Below are 17,929 nucleotides of genomic sequence, written 5' to 3'. Positions count from 1 at the left end.
GCGGCTACATGCTACGGCTACGGCTAGATTTCCATGTCATCGTGTGTTGAAGTATAGGATGCCCTTAGACACACACTTAGCAACAGCAAAAACCATGCTGTAGCCGCCAATTCAGAAACAGCCTAACCTAGTTATGCATAAAGGTAACACTTTTTAAATGGTTACTGTACAAATGATTCTTAACAGAAAATTATCGCCTCACCTTAGTTTCATCATTTTAAATCAACTTCAAAGTTGCTGAATCGCTCAGTATTTGATTTCCTACTTAAGTTTAAACACCAGTGTAAGAAAATATCAATTATAGAAAGTGTTGGAATCCTGGACTTAATGTACCTACCTCAAATCAATACCTCTTCAGTGACTGCTTTTATTTGCAGTTTGAACCTAAAATGTCCAACTTTGTGTTACTGGATGAAATAAAATCCTGGTTGAAATTTTACTTGTAAAGTAACAATATAAGTGCTCTTTCAAAGTTCTGTTGAACTCTTTCTAGATTTCAAAATGCAAGTTTAAGAACATTTGGAATGGTGTGTGCTAGAAATAATAATAATAATAATTGTGGCTTCTTATATAGCGCACATGTCCGTCACTCAGTGACGCTCCTGGCGTTGTAACATACAGTATTTCCTGCAAGATGTGGGACTACGTTTGAATTATGAGACCTAATTCTGATAGCACCATGTAATGTTTGACAAGGTGCTGTGGCGCAATTTGCTGCCGATCGGACCAGGAACACCGGGGCGAACCCCTTCTCTTTTCGATAAGTGCACTGGGTTCTTTTACATGTGTTACATAACACATGGGACCAACAGCTTAACGTCCCATCCAAAGGACGAAGCAATGGTGAAGGGTCTTGCTTAAGGACACAAGTGTCACGGCTGGGGATTCGAACCCACACTTTGCTGATCAGAAACACCAGAGTTTGAATTCGGTGCTCTTAACCGCTCGGCCATGACACTTCTGACTTAATGTATCCAGTAAGCTCCGAACCTGAATAACCAACAACCATGCCCTGTCCCCAAGAGCATGATCAGCAAGCAAAGGGTTCAGGGTGCATCTGAGTCTAAGCAGCATTTGTAGCCATGATGGCGTGCTGATTTTGACGCAATGCGGTGCACACCTCCATGTATAAAACCTGGCATTTGTTAATAAAACAATAATTGGCTTCTTATGTAGTGCGCATATCCGCGACTCAGTTATGCTCAAGGCGCTTTAACATACAGTATTTCCTGCAAGGTAATGTGACTACATTCTGAGACCTACTCCTTTTACATAGCACGTAATGGTTTACAAGGTGCTGTGGCGCAAAATGCAGCCAATCAAACCAGGACACCGGGTGAGCTCCTTCTCTGTTCGATCAAGTGCACTTGCTTCTTTTCCGTGCGTTACACAACACTAGGGACCAACCGTTTACGTCGCATCCGAAGGGCGAGGCAATGGTTAAGTGTCTTGCTTGCAATTGGGGACACAAGTGTCATGAATGGGACTCGAACCCACACTCTGCTGATCAGAAACACGGAGTTTGAATTTGGCGCTCCACAACAATTCCATGAGCTTCTTTTACTGAATTGTACTTTTGGGAGGCAGTTGCTATGGTAACAGTTACTATGGTGGTCTGAGTGTAATGGATCAGTTTATAAAGGTATTAATCATTATAAATAAATTAAAATCTATGAATATGTAGAACATAAAGTGTGTCACATTAGCATGTAATAAGCCATTTGCGTGTCAAACTTATATGTTGTCTGGTACAATGAAGTGCTTGAAAGTCACCTCTTAAGTTTGAATTCCTCGGACTATAGAGTTGTACGATTGCTATGTCACATGATTTGGGCAAGCTTTTGCGTAGATACGTAAGAGACGGTGAAACCCATCCATAGAGTTATATATAAGAACTAGAGGGCGCACGAGTGATGCTTCGTGCACAGACGCCACGGGACCGCAAGATGACAAGCACGTCATTCTGCACGCGCGCGTTCAATATGAAATACACGTTTGAGTTTTTTTTATTGAACGCGATGCTGTTTGTTCAACTTACAAAATGGCCCCACAAACACACGCTGTGAGATGCCAGTTTTGTCAACTTAGAAAATGGCCGCCTGCGCGCGTACCAGAGCGCGTAGATAGGCCAGTGCGCCCTCTAGTTCTTATATATAACTCTATGAACCCATCCTACACAATTCTGAATGGATGTATATGGCACAATCTTGAGGTAGCCATAAAAAGGGCCTGCCCCAAATCATGTGACATGGTAACTGTCTCCATAGTGTGAGGTATTCAAATGTAACGGTAACTTTTGCTAAGCAAGTCATTTTACCAGACATTATTCAAATCTAACTCACAAATGGCTTATTGCTGGAGATGTCTTGCAATTCAGCAAAGCATTTGCATGTTTTTTTTTCAGAGAGAAAAGAGGTACATTAAAAGTATTATCTTCAGCTTTGAATGGGGGACGTTTAGGACACTAGGTGGCTGTGGGTTAATTACCATGAAAATCCATTGTTCTAGGTAAAGCGCATGCTCAGACCTAGTAAACATGGAGACATACCTGGTAAAGCCAGGTTCATTCTTCATGCGAAGCGAATTTGACGTCACAACTCTGTTTACGCTGCGATATTTGCAAGAGAGTTGAACACAGCTCGATTGCTGCAAATTATTCGTTGCGAATTTGTGATGCCTTTGCAGGAAGGGCTTAAGTCTGCTGCCACCTAGTGTTCCTAAGTCGCCCATTGAAATTTGGGTGAGGATTAGCTGTGGTCTAGAAAGCTGGAATTATATGTAAAAAAAATCCTTTAGATTTGTCTGAAATGTACATGATTATTTTGGAAGAGTATTACTTATGTATATTAAATGAAAGAGTATGAAGTTATTTTTTGAAATCAGTACAACATAAAAGTTATTTTATTCATTACTAATGAACAGTTGTTTGGAGTTGTAGCTGGTGTTGTTTAATTATAGGTGTGTACATGTAGTAGCAACAAATTCTATATCAAAGAGAGATTAAATTATTAAAAGGTAACTTGAAAATTACAAAATTGTGTGACTTGTTACAGCTAGTCTTACTTTAGTTTCAAAGTCTTAGATATCACCATGGAGGTAGGATTAGTCAATGATGTCACTTTATGTTTGAGGGGGGGGGGGTCTACAAATTTTGGATTTTAAGTAAGGGTTACCCAGGGAACGAAACTTAGAGGGGCAGACCTGGGATGGAGGCTACTCCAATCGAGTTTCCAACTATCACAGACAGAATATTCAAGGCCCGGGGGAGGGGAAAGAGGGAGGGCCTCACCTAGACCTGCTTGGTAATTACTGAAAATAATTGTTAGCATAAAAAGCTTTTCGGTAACAAGGAATGGAGCTGTTGAACACTGTTTTTCTCAGTAAAATATTTGAACTGATTTTGAGACCTCACGCGGGGTCTCAAAATCAAGCATGAAAGCACACAACCTCGTGTGACAAGGGCGTTCTTTTTAGTCCATTATTATCTCGCATTTTTGACGACCAATTGAGTTCAAATTTTCACAGATTTGTCATTTTGTGCATATGTTGAGAAACACCAAGTGAGAAAACTGGTCTTTGACAATAATACCAAAGGTGTCTAGTGTCTTTAAATAAATTGAAATGCAAACATGATTTTTTGTCTCTGAATGGGAAATCTCTCAAAGTCATTGCTAATTAAAGCAAACACACAACATCGGTAAACAGCATTGTGCAAAGGCCCACACATTGTGTATCACAACTTATATATAAAATAACAAACCTGTGAAAATTTAGGCTCAATCGGTCATCGGAATCGGGAGAAAATAACGGGAAAACCCACCCTTGTTTCTGCACGTTTCACCGCGTCATGACATGTGTTCCGATATTCTCTATATCGAGAATTGATAATTGTTTTAATGTTTTCTCAAAAAGTAAAGCATTTCATGGAATCATGTTTCAAGGGAAGTCTTTCACCATTACCTTCTGTAAACCCTGTAAGTTAATTTCTGTTCTGTTCAGAAAGTGTCCAATGGCTTTAAATGAGATATTCATTGGGAGGAGTTACATCTCTTATCCGAACAAACATGTAAGTGTGTGACATGCTACAATGTCATCTTCCATTTGTGAAAAAATTAAATGCAAAACCCAACCTAGATATTGCTACAATTACAAATCGGTGTTGAACTCAAGACACATCTGTAACCCGTCACAAAAACTAATCATTTATTTTCTAACAGTAATGTAACAATGTCACAACAATTTTAAAAATAATGCACATACTTAACACATATAGAGCATAAGGTAGAAAGAGTTATAAAGCAGTGTATGCAAAGAAAACTTAACATAACAAAAAACAAATAAATAAAATAAAACATTTTCCCAAAACAAAATTGTGTGAGAACTCTGCTAAAAAAAAAATAATAACAATTTGTGTTTATTTTTTATGATTTTTATTCCTACCTTGATAAAAAATCTGGGGTACATGTAGGTACTGATTCAAACTTTCTCTAGGTTGAATGAAACACACTTTTTATGGACCGTTAAGCCCGGTTCATGCTGCTTGCAAATGCTTGGTGCAAAGAGAATTAACTTGCGTCACAGTTTGGAGGGGAGCGCATACAGATTATTATGTCACCAAAATTCGCTACGCATCCGCAGCAAGTATGAACCGGCTTTAATCAGTGACATCATCATCACCCTGTAATCTTTAAGGTAAAAACGACGAAGAAAAAAAGGGAAAATAAACGTGATGGGCCAATGAGAAACCTTCTTTTACCTCTCGCTGTTGGTGCCGCGCGCTCAAAATGACGACATAATTTTTTTCTTTTTGGACGATTGTAAATCAAGTGTGATCGATCATCAAGCCTAAATTTCAAAATAATTTGGCTTTACACGTACATTTTTCTGCTAAGCAATTATCAACAGGATACCAGTCACATACCGAGTGCAAGTGAAAGTTCTTTGGCTGGTAACCTTAATTTTTGTTATGCTTAGCAAATACTTGTTGTGCTTACTCAGCTCAATAAAATTTGGCAGTCTGCAATTTATACAGGCAATGTCTGCCACTGACAAATGTACTACATACAATACATCAATAAATGTGACTGAAGAAATAAGCAATCATTAGGCCCCTCCTATATCAAAAATCACTGACCATGTTACTTTTTAAAAACTTGGAGCAAAAATACCCAAAATTAATTTCTTCGCAGAAAAGAAAAAGCATTACATCTCAACAAATAAAAAGGAGTGCTCTGAACTGTACACATGTATTCACTTAAAAATGCTCAATATATTTAACAATTTTATTTTCATTTCTTTTCAGTGGCTACTTTTAAGAGCGCATCAGGTAAACCAGTGGTAAATTTAGCTTCTTAGTAAAAATTAAATCAATGGTAAAGTTTGACATTAAATTTAGCATAACAGACCCATAGTGCATGATTTTCCACTATTGAAATTCTGGGCTTTTGATTATAAAACCTTTACATGTTATAACATTCTTTTGCTACTGTCAAATGGAACTTGTGGACAACTCAAAACACACCCAAGATGCGATAACTCTAAGCTACTTCATTACACAGACATGATACTGAAATTTAAGGAACATTTGAAACCTAGCTGTATCCCGTTTAGTTCAACCAACATGCATCTTTGATAAATTCAAGCAAACTTGAACCAAACTTTCATCCAAGTTTTGGGACCGAAAATTACCAGCGCTTCTTAGTGGAAATAAGTTGCTTACATTGTAAATGCGTAGAACAAAATTGTGCTATCAGAATAAGGTTACCAGCCAAAATGGCATGTCACATGTTTATTCATCGACTGGTTTCCGGCTTCTTTTGCTAAGCAGTAAATTTGTAAGCACTAGTATTCTCAGCTTAAGCAGCTCTTTAAAAGTGAGCCCCGATTGGTGGATCCATAACAGCAGCAGTGAATATGAGACCATAATATTATTGCATGGTCCATATCGCACCATGTGGATATGTACAGTATTTAACACATCATGTTGATATTGGACACCATTATTTTGGATATGGGTCGCAATGTTGGATATGTGACGCCTTTTTGGATGGGACACCAAGCTGGATATAGAACGGTAGGATGCCATGTTGGGTATGGGATACCGAATGCCCCCCCCCCCCTCCAAAAAAAAAACATGTTTAGCGTCCTCCCTTTCTACAAAAAGGAAGGAGGAGGCCCCCTTCTTTGTGGATAATCCGTTTTTTAAGACTAACGGCTGGGTTATTTTTTCAAACCTTTTATTTCGTCGCTGAGGTGTTTTTTGCAGAGTGCACATCTAAAAAATAATCATGTTGAGACTTTTGAGTGTCAAACCATAATAAAACATGGTAAAAATAGCAATGCGTGTAAACAAACAATTCAGATTACCATAGGAAGAACATCATGCCTAATTACAATGGAAAACGAGCAAAGTGGTGTAATAATTTCAGACGTGTCTACGCTTTATAACTCTGCTTTTCTGTAACATCCTCCAGAGCGCTTACAGGCTAAGCCCTGGGCCAAGTTTCATAAAGCCTAGGCGCAAAATGTTCATAAGCATCAGTAAATACTGCTAAGCAGAAACAGGCTACCAGCTAACATTCTATAAAGTTAATATTTGTTACAACCGGTGCCACCCTAATTTTGTTTAGCTTAGCGAAAATATTTACTCAGTTGCATTTTCTGCTTAACAGCTTTTATGAAACTACCCCAATTTATATGTAAGATGTGTAAGCCAAGAACGCCTAGGTAACAAGAAATATGACAAATACACAAGTGAACACAAATCAACTCTTGCTTAAATTGTGGATTCTTCAGACGATATATTGACAATTTTTTTTAACAATACAAAAATTCATGCAATAAGTTGGTAGATTGTCAGTTATGCTTAGCGAATCCAAAACTTACAATGGTAACCAGCCGATGAATATGAAACGCATACATTCACCTGGTAGTCTGTAAAACATGCTTAGCAGATCACAAGAATTGGTCCCTTGACCATTTTAGTCTTAAAGATTAAGTTAGACTGCTGCTTCTAACATGATGTGATATGCTTCACAATTTCTTTTTCAATTTTTTTCTTCTTTTTGTTTTTCTTTTTTTTTTCTTCAGAAATAGCATGTATTTCTCTGACAGTCTATACAGCTGGACTGAAGGGCATTCTGGGTAAAATGATGAAACTATTCTCTCTCGTTGGAGGAACTCCTTCGGTGATGAGAACGAGAATGGCTGTGAAATTGAAAAAAAAAAAAGGAAAACATTGAATTTAGAAAGGTTATGAAAAGAATATTCTGAGAAAATATCTTGCAAAAAAAAATTAATGACCTGACGTTTCGACCCTAGCAGACTCTTTCTCAAATATTTGTCTACTTTTTTATAAGGTGTTTGAAGCTTTGCTTGGTGTGAAAATTACGAACTAAAAAATAACAAAAGGCAAGTACAACCATGTATCAATTCTCTATTGTACATGTTGTAGGAGTGTTGGCTCTGAAAAGAGCAGGTGTGGTCTCGGCGTCAGCTCTTTTCAGAGTCAACCTTTCTACAAAAGCAATTTTAGCACCTTGGGCCGAATAAATAAAAACTAGCATTTGCTTTTACTAGCCTTTTACTTAAATCCTTAAAAATAAAAGTAAGCCTTAATAGTGCTAGTAATTGGTCAAACTAGTAGGTAAAAGCAATGATTGAGTGACTCTTCTTTTTGAGATATAAATAAAACCGACATTTTACTATTACCTGATAGTTTCACAAAATACTGGGCCGTATAAAGGCCAGCATTAACAAATTTCGATAAGTTTAAGATCAGGCATGAGAATTTGCTCAAATCTCTATAAATAACCTTTTTCTGGAAAAACACCATTTACTTGAACGGATTGATAAATGGTCAGAAAAATACACAATAGCGGGGTATTCAGGAGTATAACAATAGAGGCATGGGCTCGCTACTCAATAGCGCTTAACTGAAATGCAGGCGGGGCAGTTTCCACTTAGTCGAGTTTTTGATGGCGGCAGTGGCTATGATGAGGAAACAGCCAGCCTCTCCGCGCCAGAGATTGGTACTTTTAGAGCAATTAAAGTACACAACAAATTTATAAGTAACATTTATAGTTGGATCAATAGGCCAAGGGAAAAATAACCCTTTAATACTGACCCGATACCGAGCCATATATGCAACACTGTTGTGTAAGTAAAATCTCACGCTCCTCGTACAGTAGCTTGTAAAAGTACAAGTAATAGTAACAGTAACTTGATAATTGCCAGTTTTTATTTATTCGGCCCATTGTTGTAACCGTAAGTTACTTCTTATTCTTGCAAACTGTATGTTATTTATTTTCTAAAAGGGAATTACTTGTAATTTGTCAACATATCCTTCCACACTCAAAGCTTGAACTTTATAATCTGATGTAAGACATTATCAGTTTACTAGTGCAGTCCTCAGCCCAACACCACACAGTAAATCAACACCCAAACTGTTGGACGCTGATTACGGTGGTATGCCTGATCCCATGTAAACTATTGTCAGTTTACTAGTGCAGTCCTCAGCCCAACACCACACGGTAAATCAACACCCAAACTGTTGGACGCTGATTACGGTGGTATGCCTGATCCCATGTAAACTATTGTCAGTTTACCACTCACAAGTCTTCAGCCCAACACCATACAGTAAATCAACACCCAAACTGTTGGACGCTGATTATGGTGGTATGCCTGATCCCATGTAAAGCACTTGTAAAAAAGAGTCAAACAAATTATGTTTTGTAAGGACGGGGGTTTATGGGTCTAGGTTAGAGTTAGTTGGAGATATTTTTTACCTTCGGCTACGGCTACGAGACTTGCTGTGGCTCTTGTGTCTACGTGGTGGAGAGACACTACGGCTGTGTCCACGGCTATGGCTACGACTGCGGCTTCTATGGCTGCGACTGCGGCTTCGTCCGCGGCTACGGCTGCGACTTCGCCCACGGCTGCGACTCCTGGAGTTACTCCTATTTAATCAGAAAACAAAACCAGAACCATAACATGAGCAACAAACCAATTCTTTGTACTCAATATTTGTTTCAACATTGGGCACTGTACACGTTTGGTAATTGTCAAAGACCAGTGTTCTCACTTGGTGCATTCCATCATAAGCATAAAATAACAAACCTGTGAAAATTTGGGCTCAATCGGTCATCGAAGTTGCGAGAAAATGATGAAAGAAAAAACACCCTTGTTGGAAGAATTTGTGTGCTTTCAGATAGGAATAAAAGACTCATAGCTAGAAGTCTTTTATTATTTTAGTGAGAAATTACCTCTTTCTCAAAAACTACGCTATTTCAGAGGGAGTCGTTTCCCACAATGTTTTGTAATACCAACAGCTCTCCAATGCACGTTACGTTGTCAGTTTTTAAGTTAATATTTGTTTCGAGTAATTACCAAACGTGTATCTTCCCTTTAAAAGAAAACACCTTTGAATAAAATTCCAAATACAGTATCGTTTTGCTGTAACAAAAAATTATCAAACTTGAAAATATGAAGTTTTTTTCTCTTATGCAGATAATGTCAATGAAATCCAACAAATCTTTAGAGAAACTTTAAAGGCAGTAGACACTATTGGTAAATGTCAAAGACCAGTCTTTTCACTTGGTGTATCTCAACATATGCATACAATATCAAACCTGTGACAATTTGAGCTCAATTGGTTGTCGAAGATGCGAGATAATAATGACAGAAAAAACACCCTTGTCACACAAAGTTGTGTGCTTTCAGATGCTTGATTTCAAGACCTCAAATTCTAAATGAAAGGTCTTGAAATGAAATTACCTGGGAAAATTATTTTTTTTCTCAAAAACTACTCCACTTCAGAGGGAGCCGTTTCTCACAATGTTTTATACCATCAACCTCTCCCCATTAGTACCAAGTGAGGTTTTATGCTTATAATTATTTTGAGTAATTACCAATAGTGTCCACGGTCTTTAATAAAATCCTACTGCCTGGTCAGGTTCTGTATGAGGCTAGTTTAAGGGTTATGGTACCATTCGTAGATCAAGATTTTGGCCATGACATGAATCCTACTCTCTGTGAATGAAGTGATGTAGGCAATGCAAGTTACCTCCTTAGTTTTCAGCGTCATTAGTTATCAAATTTTGAAGAGGAAAAAGTGAAAATCACAAAGTAATGTTTTCAAGGAAGTTTCGTAATGCTGTAATGCTGTAAATGTTCCTCTCCCGAGACAAAATTTCTCTTTGCACCTCAGCAAGTAACATTTTAAATTAAAAGAAGCTTTCTACCATCATTGTCCTTAAACCATGTAAGTTTAATGTCCAGCTGTGGACATTGTGTTTTGTATCATACAAGAGGTACCCAGACTCTTTAACCAAGACTGACCACAATCTGTATATATTAAATCTATTAAATGAACTAAAAAAGTGTCACTACGTTGAATCTAGCTTTGATCATTCATATTTACAGGTGCATTTTCCCCCGTATTATAATAAGTTCTTCTCAAATATTGTCATCTGCTTTTACAAAAGATGCGTACAAATTTCCACTGAACTATAGAAAAGAAGAAGAAAAAAAACCCACAGATCTAGGCCCATCTTCATTTCATGGCTTGATTTTGTTTGCCTGATTCATACATCCTGCGAACGCTTTGTACAAAGCGAATTTCTTATAGGCAAAATTGGAAACGGAGCGCGTACTGATGTTTGCTTAAACAAAGTGTGCTTCGCATTTGCAGGAAGTATGAACCGGGCTTAAAGGCAGTGGATACTATTGGTAATTACTCAAAATAAATATTGGCATAAAACCTTTCTTGGTGGCGAGTAATGGGGAGAGGTTGATGGTATAAAACATTGTGAGAAACGGCCTCCTCTGAAGTGCCATAGTTTTTGAGAAAGAAGTAATTTTCCACGAATTTGATTTCGAGACATCAGATTTAGAACTTGAGGTCTCGAAATCAACCATCTAAACGCACACAACTTCGTGTGACAAGGGTTATTTTTCTTTCATTATTATCTCGAAACTTCGATGACCGATTGAGCTCAAATTTTCACAGGTTTGTTATTTAGTCTTTGACAATTACCAATAGTGTCCACTGTCTTTAATGCATCATTCTGCACTATAGAATTCAGTGATTTTGAAGTTAGTAGCTGTATGCGCAGAATTCTGTGATAAACAGTGCCATGAAGTTGGGTCGAAATCCACTGAATGCATGACATTTTCTGACTTGAGAATGTAATACAATTTGTTTGTTTACCATTTCATTTGGCACAAATTAGCACAGTAAACAGATATGACTGACTTCATACATTAAAATTATTCGTAAGTGAAATTTCAGAAGTAAATACTGATCAAAGCTAGATGGTTTTTTAAATAAATCCCACTTTCCGTCAACTGCTTCCGATGATTAGCACTCCACTCTAAAAAAAGTAAATTCCATGTTTATATAAAAAAAAAATAGAAAAAAGAAAACAAAAAAATATTGATAAAACAGACCCCTCTTACTTAGCCATTGAGAAGAAATGTGCGCAACAAAATGGCGATTATCTCAACCGAGAGACTGGAGGAGCAGCTCTGACATAGAGAAGCAACAAATATCTCTCTCGTAAAAGACGCTCTCAATCTTTGAGGCAAATTGACGCAATTGAATCGGACGCTTCCAAACCCGAAAGAAGAGAAGTTTTCTCTGGAGTGTGGCATATGATTTATCTCTCTCTTTGAATACTCCTATGTCAAAAACGATGGTGAAATCTTTTTCGGAGGGTCGCAGAGGGAGGGCGTGAAAATTTGAGCAACCCCCCCGGATGAGGTGTGGGAGGAGGGGGGGCAGGCGAGAGAAGGATGGCCGTGTCTTTTAAACTAGACGTTGGAAGAGGAGCCAAACTGAGAAACTGATCACATGATCATCACATGCAAAGCACATGAATGGCAGAAGTGCGACTGAGTAAAGACACCCTGTAAAAAGTTTGAGTGCAAACAAAAACAGTTATCGTAAACTAGAAAGTTTCATGATCAATAAAAGGGGATGATCTTTTAATTGCAAAAGCTGTTCTAACTAACCAACAATTATCCCCTATTTTGCCTTTTGCTGTGATCATCTCATTTTCATAAAAATCTTACGAGATGACAAAATGCAAGGTCCATTAGAAACTGTGTTAAGATTCAAGAGTTGGGAAAAGGTTTAATCGCTTTAAGAGATGGTTTTTGTTGAAATTGGGATGGTCTCAAAAAGGCACCATACAATTAAATTTGTATTTCCAACAGACAGCTTTATAGCAATGTGGTTCCGTTATTTATTTTGGCAAACCTTTTCAACATTCTATACTCTGTCTTGAAATTCAACAGGAAAGCATTGAAAACTTGTAATGTTCATGTGAAATTTCTTTCTATTTTAAAACATTTAACACGAGTGCAAAAATAAGCACCCCTGGTAAAAACAGAAAATAAGCACTCCTGGTAAAAACAGATATGTTACTATTTAAATCAGAAACACATTCCCAACAGCAGAGCACATAAGGATCCAGGCCTGGAATTTAATGGGGGTCTTCGTCTCTGGGCAGCAATCGATGCCCTGGTCATGGCCTTGGTGTCCCTTCAAAAGTTTCCACTGACTTTAAGCTTTTCCAATGGAAATGCTGTTAACAAAATGTAAATGCCCTTGCCCTCTCAAAGATGAAATTCCAGACCAGGATCACAAGGCTGTGTTGATCTTTCTGTGCAAAATTTTATTAAAACAAACAAACAAACACAAAACAAGAATCAAGTTCCATTCAGTGGTGGCTGCGGTTAGACCACGTGTGTGTATCTACTTGCTTGATATTCTACCACTGCGAAGTAGATTTTCAAAATCCAGGAGACTTCTAAGTTCTGAAAAGAACTGTCCAGCTTTTTAACTGCTACTTTAGCTTATAAATAGTGGATTGTTATTAACTTCACTACCATGGAGCGAGTTCTTATTTGGTCTCAAAGTTTTGACTGGCTTGCTCTAGCAATCTCTAAAGAACAAAATCTACTTGGCAAGTAGACACAGACATGGTGTTACCGCGAACTAGACAATATTCCTGTTATCATTTGATAACAATAGTAATAACATTGATGCTCAAGGCGCAAACTTTGTTATCCTACGACCTACACTCACCTTGATCTGCGATTATCGCGGTCGCGAGAACCGCCCCAACCACCACCTCCACCTCCGTAGCGACGCCCTCCGTACCCGCCATCCCCGCCTCCACTCCCTCTATTGGGGCAGTCGCGGGCAAAGTGGCCGTAGTCGCTGCAAGAGTAGCATTTGTCATTTCGGCTGGCCCGTCGTGGGGGCGGTCTGCCCCCGCCACCACCGCCGAAGCTTCGCCTCTGGCGTTTCTCTCCGTTGGACATCTCGACTGTTACATCTCTTCCGCATATTCTCCTGTAAAACAATCAAACAAGCGAGGTGTCAGCAATTATCTTTTTACTCAGGGGCCATGTTGAAGCCACAGTGGGCTGTGCTAGGCAGGATTACCCAGCAGGCCTGGTACTTCACAGAGGCAACTAAGGCGATTGCCTCAATGACTCCTGGTCATTGCCTTTGTGCCCTTTGAAATGCCTCGGTAGAACTTTACAATTTTCTCTTAGCAGGCCCTTTACCAAAGAGAAAATGCCTTAGTGCCCTTGCCCTTTCAAAAACGAAGTACACAGGCCTGGCCAAGGACTCAAAATTGATGCCAAGCACTCTGAGCTAGAAACACACTGTGTCGCCCAGCACATATTTCCCCCAGAATAAGTAAAAAATATTGTCCACTGCGCATTGATCTGAGACACAGCTAATGATACAGAGTATCAAATGTCACAGAGAAAGAACAGTCGAAAGGCCATTCAACTTATTGTATGGCGCCATAACATGAGCAGCTAAATGCTAAGGAGTATCAAAAAGTCAGAAAAAGAACAGTCAAAAGGCCATTCAACTTATTTAAAGAAAATAAAACTTATTAAAGAAAACAAAACTGAATACAAGATTTGCTACTGCCATTAAACTTAAGCGTTTGCAAAACGCGAACAAAAATTATGCTTTTACAAAAAAGTGTTGAATGACAAGACCCCTCGTAAAATCTTACTTTCTATACATTCCTTTCACTGCATCCTGAGCATCACGCGGATCGTCAAACTCGATGAAGGCAAAACCTGGAGGGTTTCTGGCCACCCAGACGTTCCTCAACGACCCGTAGCCATTGAATGCACTCTCAAGCTCCCTCCTTCCCGCTGACGAGCCGAGGTTACCGACGTATACTTTGCAATCTGGGTCTCCACTTCGACTACCCCCGCCTCCACCACCACCACCTCCACGGTCTGAGCTCTGGTAGCGAGACATCGTAGCAAACTATTTGTTGTAGGTTAGAGATGTATTGCTGAAATAAATTGAATTTTAACATGTTTTATTATGTTACGTTAGGAAAGGGGGGGCACTAAACGAGAATAGAGTTTGGTTTACAGTGGGCAGATCACTCTGCACGTAAACATTTCAGCCGACCATGCATATTCTCACACGTACAACGGTCGGCACGGTCGAATGTGAAAAGATTGGTACAGATCAAAGTCATTTAAGGGAGAATTGGATAATTCAATAAAGAAAACAATTACATTACTAAAAAATATAGACTTCCCCTGTGTTTGTCTGCTCATTTGATCCAAATTGGTCAAGAAATATAGATTTTACAGTAGTTTTGGGTTACTTAGTTTGTCGGTCCGGCGCGCAGCGACGGCGCGTGGGAGGGGAAAAAATACCACCTCGCAGCTTAATCCCCCCCTATTCTCTTCTATAATGGACGATTCCGGAGTGAGTCGGTGACGTAGGGACCCTGTGAAGCTATTTTTAGGATGGGGAAACTCTACTCTTGATGCGTACGTTCTCGAAATTTCCAAAATGGCGGCCAGTAGAAGCGGGAAACGGCGAGCAGGTAAGCAACCCGTTTTTTCCCTATATATCTCAAATATGAATACTTCGATATTAGAATATGAAAATAGACATTCTAAAGTTTGTTATGATGTGCAGATTGTTGAATTTCGTTATCCGTTGCACTCAGTAATAGCGCTCTAAAATAGGACATACATGTTTTGTCAATTCAGAGCCTCCGGCAGCAGTTGAGTTCAATAACCAAGCGTTCGCGTGCGAAGTTGAACATATCTGTGGCTGGACATCAGACGAAATTGACCTGTTGCTTACGGAATACAGCGTTCCAGGTAAGAAATAAACACTTTCCTCAATTTTCAAGATAATATATTTTAATAATATCGTTATAAAATTACCCTCTGTGTAGATTTGTTGTGTAAAATCAGAGAGTACAGTTCGGAAAGTTAAGAGAAATGAGTAATTCAGGGCGGGTGTACAGTGAACGTGACGTCTAAAAAAAATGTCACGTGACACATTTATCAAGCGGTTGACCAATCGGATGTCGCTATTGTCTTGATCAAGGCTGTTCCATTTATTGCTGGTACTCCGTATGGTCGTGGGAATAGTTTGTCGGCTTGTTTACATTTTGCAAAGTTTTGATTCAGATTGATCATGGAGTCTAGTTTATTGCTCTATGGATTGATAAAGCTCTGTGATGGAAAGTGGCTACATATTCCTAACAAAATGAATTTAACCCTTTTGAATGTGCCTCTTTCATTCACTATTTTTAACTGTCACGGAAAGAGAAAATATGCCCCAAACAAAAAATGTAATTTATTTTTATTATTTTTTTTTTTTTTTTTTTTCTTTTCACCAGATCATTGGAATGGAATTCTGACCACAGCATTGTTGGAGACAATCAGATATCGTATTGAGCACTCGACCACCAAAAGCTACAAACGTGATTTCCCACCAATATTTTCTGCCCTCAACCTCAACTTGCCTACCAGTACCAACTTAAATGGACTACTCCAAAAACGACATGTAGCCAAATCAAAATGAATAATTAATTAGGCTTATTTGCATAATGGCGTGTAAAACTTTGAAATATACACTTTAAAATGAATGTCTATTCACAAACAAGAATTGTGCCAAGTTTCATAGCTGTAACTGCTTTAGTTATCCCAGGAGAGTCTCACGCATATTTAATTAGGTAATTTTGCGTACAAAATGAATAATTAATTAGGCTAATTTGCACAATGGCGTGTAAAACTGTGAAATATACACTTTAAAAAAAATGTCTATACACAAACAAGAATTGTGCCAAGTTTCATAGCTGTAACTACTTTAGTTACCCCAGGAGAGCCTCACGCATATTTAATTAGCTGGACTTAGTCATTTTTGGAACATTTTGGGGTTTCCCGTTATGGAATTTTGGATAATGTGCCATTTTTGGTGACCGTAAAAAAAAAAATTCAATGTAATAGAACCTCCATTTCTCTTTTGCAAGTAGGTTTGACCTGTGTACTATAAGAAAAGAAACACTAACAGGGTTTAAAATTGAGAAAAAACAATGAAAACTTACAGGAAAAACTGAAAAGAAAGCATTTTCCACTTTTTGCCCATAAATGGTTAAAACAGGTGCTTTAAACAATAAACAAAAATTTGCATAAAAAGAGAATCGAATGTCGGATTTCAATTTGCTTTTCAGTTCTTTGTTTCTTTTATCAAGCTAAATCATATGAGACAAACTTTGAAGGCATTGGCAGAACTTTGAAAAATAGTGTGATCTGCCTATTTACAGGTAGCCAGCTCTGATATTTCATCTCGTGGGCAAGGGCAAGGCCGTTTTCATTTTGAAAAGGGCACTTGGCTGAAATTGTAAAAAAAAATAATCACAGTCTGCCAATTTCAACTATAAGTATAATTTAACATTCTTGATTGATGTCTGATCATGGAGGAATATTTTAAAGAGTTAATTATTTATTTCAATCAATACACTCTTTGTTTATTGCCCAATATACTTCATTCATTCAATTTCAATCAAATGTTTCACCATGGAGGAAACTCTTCCACCGTGGAGGAAACTCTTCCTCCATGGTTTCACAGTCACACCATGGTCACACTCAACAATGGCCCAATTTCGTTAAAATTGAGAATTCAGTTCCATGGTTCCATCCAGTTCTCATGTTTAATCAAGTTCTGTAGACACGTGACTAGCAAGTACAACAATGAATAAACAATAGACAGGGAGTGTAATGTTTGGGGGTCAGCATGGTCAGAGCAGTGTCACGTGTGTATGTGTGTGCAGAGTGTGCGGAGCGGTTGTATTTTTTTTCTCCCATTTTCATTTTGGAACAGGAATTTCGATGAAGAAAACCGGGAACGGAATAAAAATTACTTAATTAAAAACTTCTTGAAACATATGCATATATACCAATCAAAGGTACGAGTTGGTTGGAGTACGAGTTGGTCAGAAAAGAAAACGAATTTGTCAGCGTACGAGTTGACTCAAATCATTTTGTATACAAACAATGCAACTCCACACAAAAAATACAGCAGGCAATAATACACACGCTTTAATTGACGAGAGAAGAAATGAAAACACAAAAAACGGGCGACAGGACGAATAATTTGCCACCTCTACGGTCACCAATTCTAACATTTGTGTATTTTCTTGCACACAATCTCACATCATGATAACATCCTTCTAGAACTGAACAATAAAAAAGGAGAAACTTGTATGCTTTTAGGTTATTTTAAAGGAATTATTAGACGTTGAATTCTTACCCTTCCTCACAAACACATCTCGCGTTGCACGCACGCGATGCTGAAAATGAAAATAATTTACAGCGTGTAATTTTGTACATGTACTGCACATGCGTAGATGTTTTACAAGCGGCGTGCGCGTCCAAACTTCCCACGTGACTTTGGTCAGCGCTGAAGTAGTCAGTGCTCCTCTGATAGAAGTTTGTTGCTAAAACTCCTATCTTTTCGTCCAGGTATCAGACTTAGGGCCACGCCCTGAATTCGCGCGCACGTTGGACTTGTCACATGCACTAATGACATGCAAATTTGGGGCATGCTTTGTTGGCCCGGTTTTCAGATTGT

General features: G+C 38.4%; 1 protein-coding gene across 3 annotated transcripts; it reads right to left on the bottom strand.

The window, feature by feature from the left end:
* Positions 1-4,173: 4,173 nt before the first annotated feature.
* LOC117305036 (RNA-binding protein 1-like) lies at positions 4,174-17,651 on the bottom strand. 3 transcript variants are annotated; one of them, XM_033789737.1, is made up of 5 exons: positions 17,609-17,651; positions 14,046-14,336; positions 13,091-13,360; positions 8,787-8,957; positions 4,174-7,206 (listed from the first exon to the last, which is right to left on the bottom strand). In XM_033789737.1, the coding sequence occupies exons 2-5, from the start codon at positions 14,297-14,299 to the stop codon at positions 7,158-7,160; spliced, it is 744 nt and encodes a 247-aa protein (XP_033645628.1). In that variant the 5' UTR covers positions 14,300-14,336; positions 17,609-17,651; the 3' UTR covers positions 4,174-7,157. The 3 variants fall into 3 exon arrangements, with proteins under 3 accessions (XP_033645628.1, XP_033645629.1, XP_033645630.1); XM_033789738.1 differs by lacking the exon at positions 17,609-17,651 and adding an exon at positions 17,482-17,500; XM_033789739.1 differs by lacking the exons at positions 4,174-7,206; positions 8,787-8,957 and adding an exon at positions 11,463-11,907.
* Positions 17,652-17,929: the final 278 nt, after the last annotated feature.

This window comes from Asterias rubens, chromosome 22 (assembly GCF_902459465.1).
Source record: "Asterias rubens chromosome 22, eAstRub1.3, whole genome shotgun sequence".
In the NCBI taxonomy this organism is placed as follows: Eukaryota; Metazoa; Echinodermata; class Asteroidea; order Forcipulatida; family Asteriidae; genus Asterias; species Asterias rubens.
The sequence above is the reverse complement of the archived record's forward strand: the minus strand, read 5'-3'. Positions and strand labels throughout refer to the sequence as shown.

Bases quoted from the DNA above. Each gene is read 5' to 3' on its own strand.
- LOC117305036 (XM_033789737.1), bottom strand. From the start codon at position 14,299: ATGTCTCGCTACCAGAGCTCAGACCGTGGAGGTGGTGGTGGTGGAGGC. The intron at 8,958-13,090 runs GTGAGTGTAGGT...CTGATTAAATAG, and splicing joins CGCGATAATCGCAGATCAAG to GAGTAACTCCAGGAGTCGCA. The intron at 7,207-8,786 runs GTAAAAAATATC...TCAATTTCACAG, and splicing joins TCTCGTAGCCGTAGCCGAAG to CCATTCTCGTTCTCATCACC.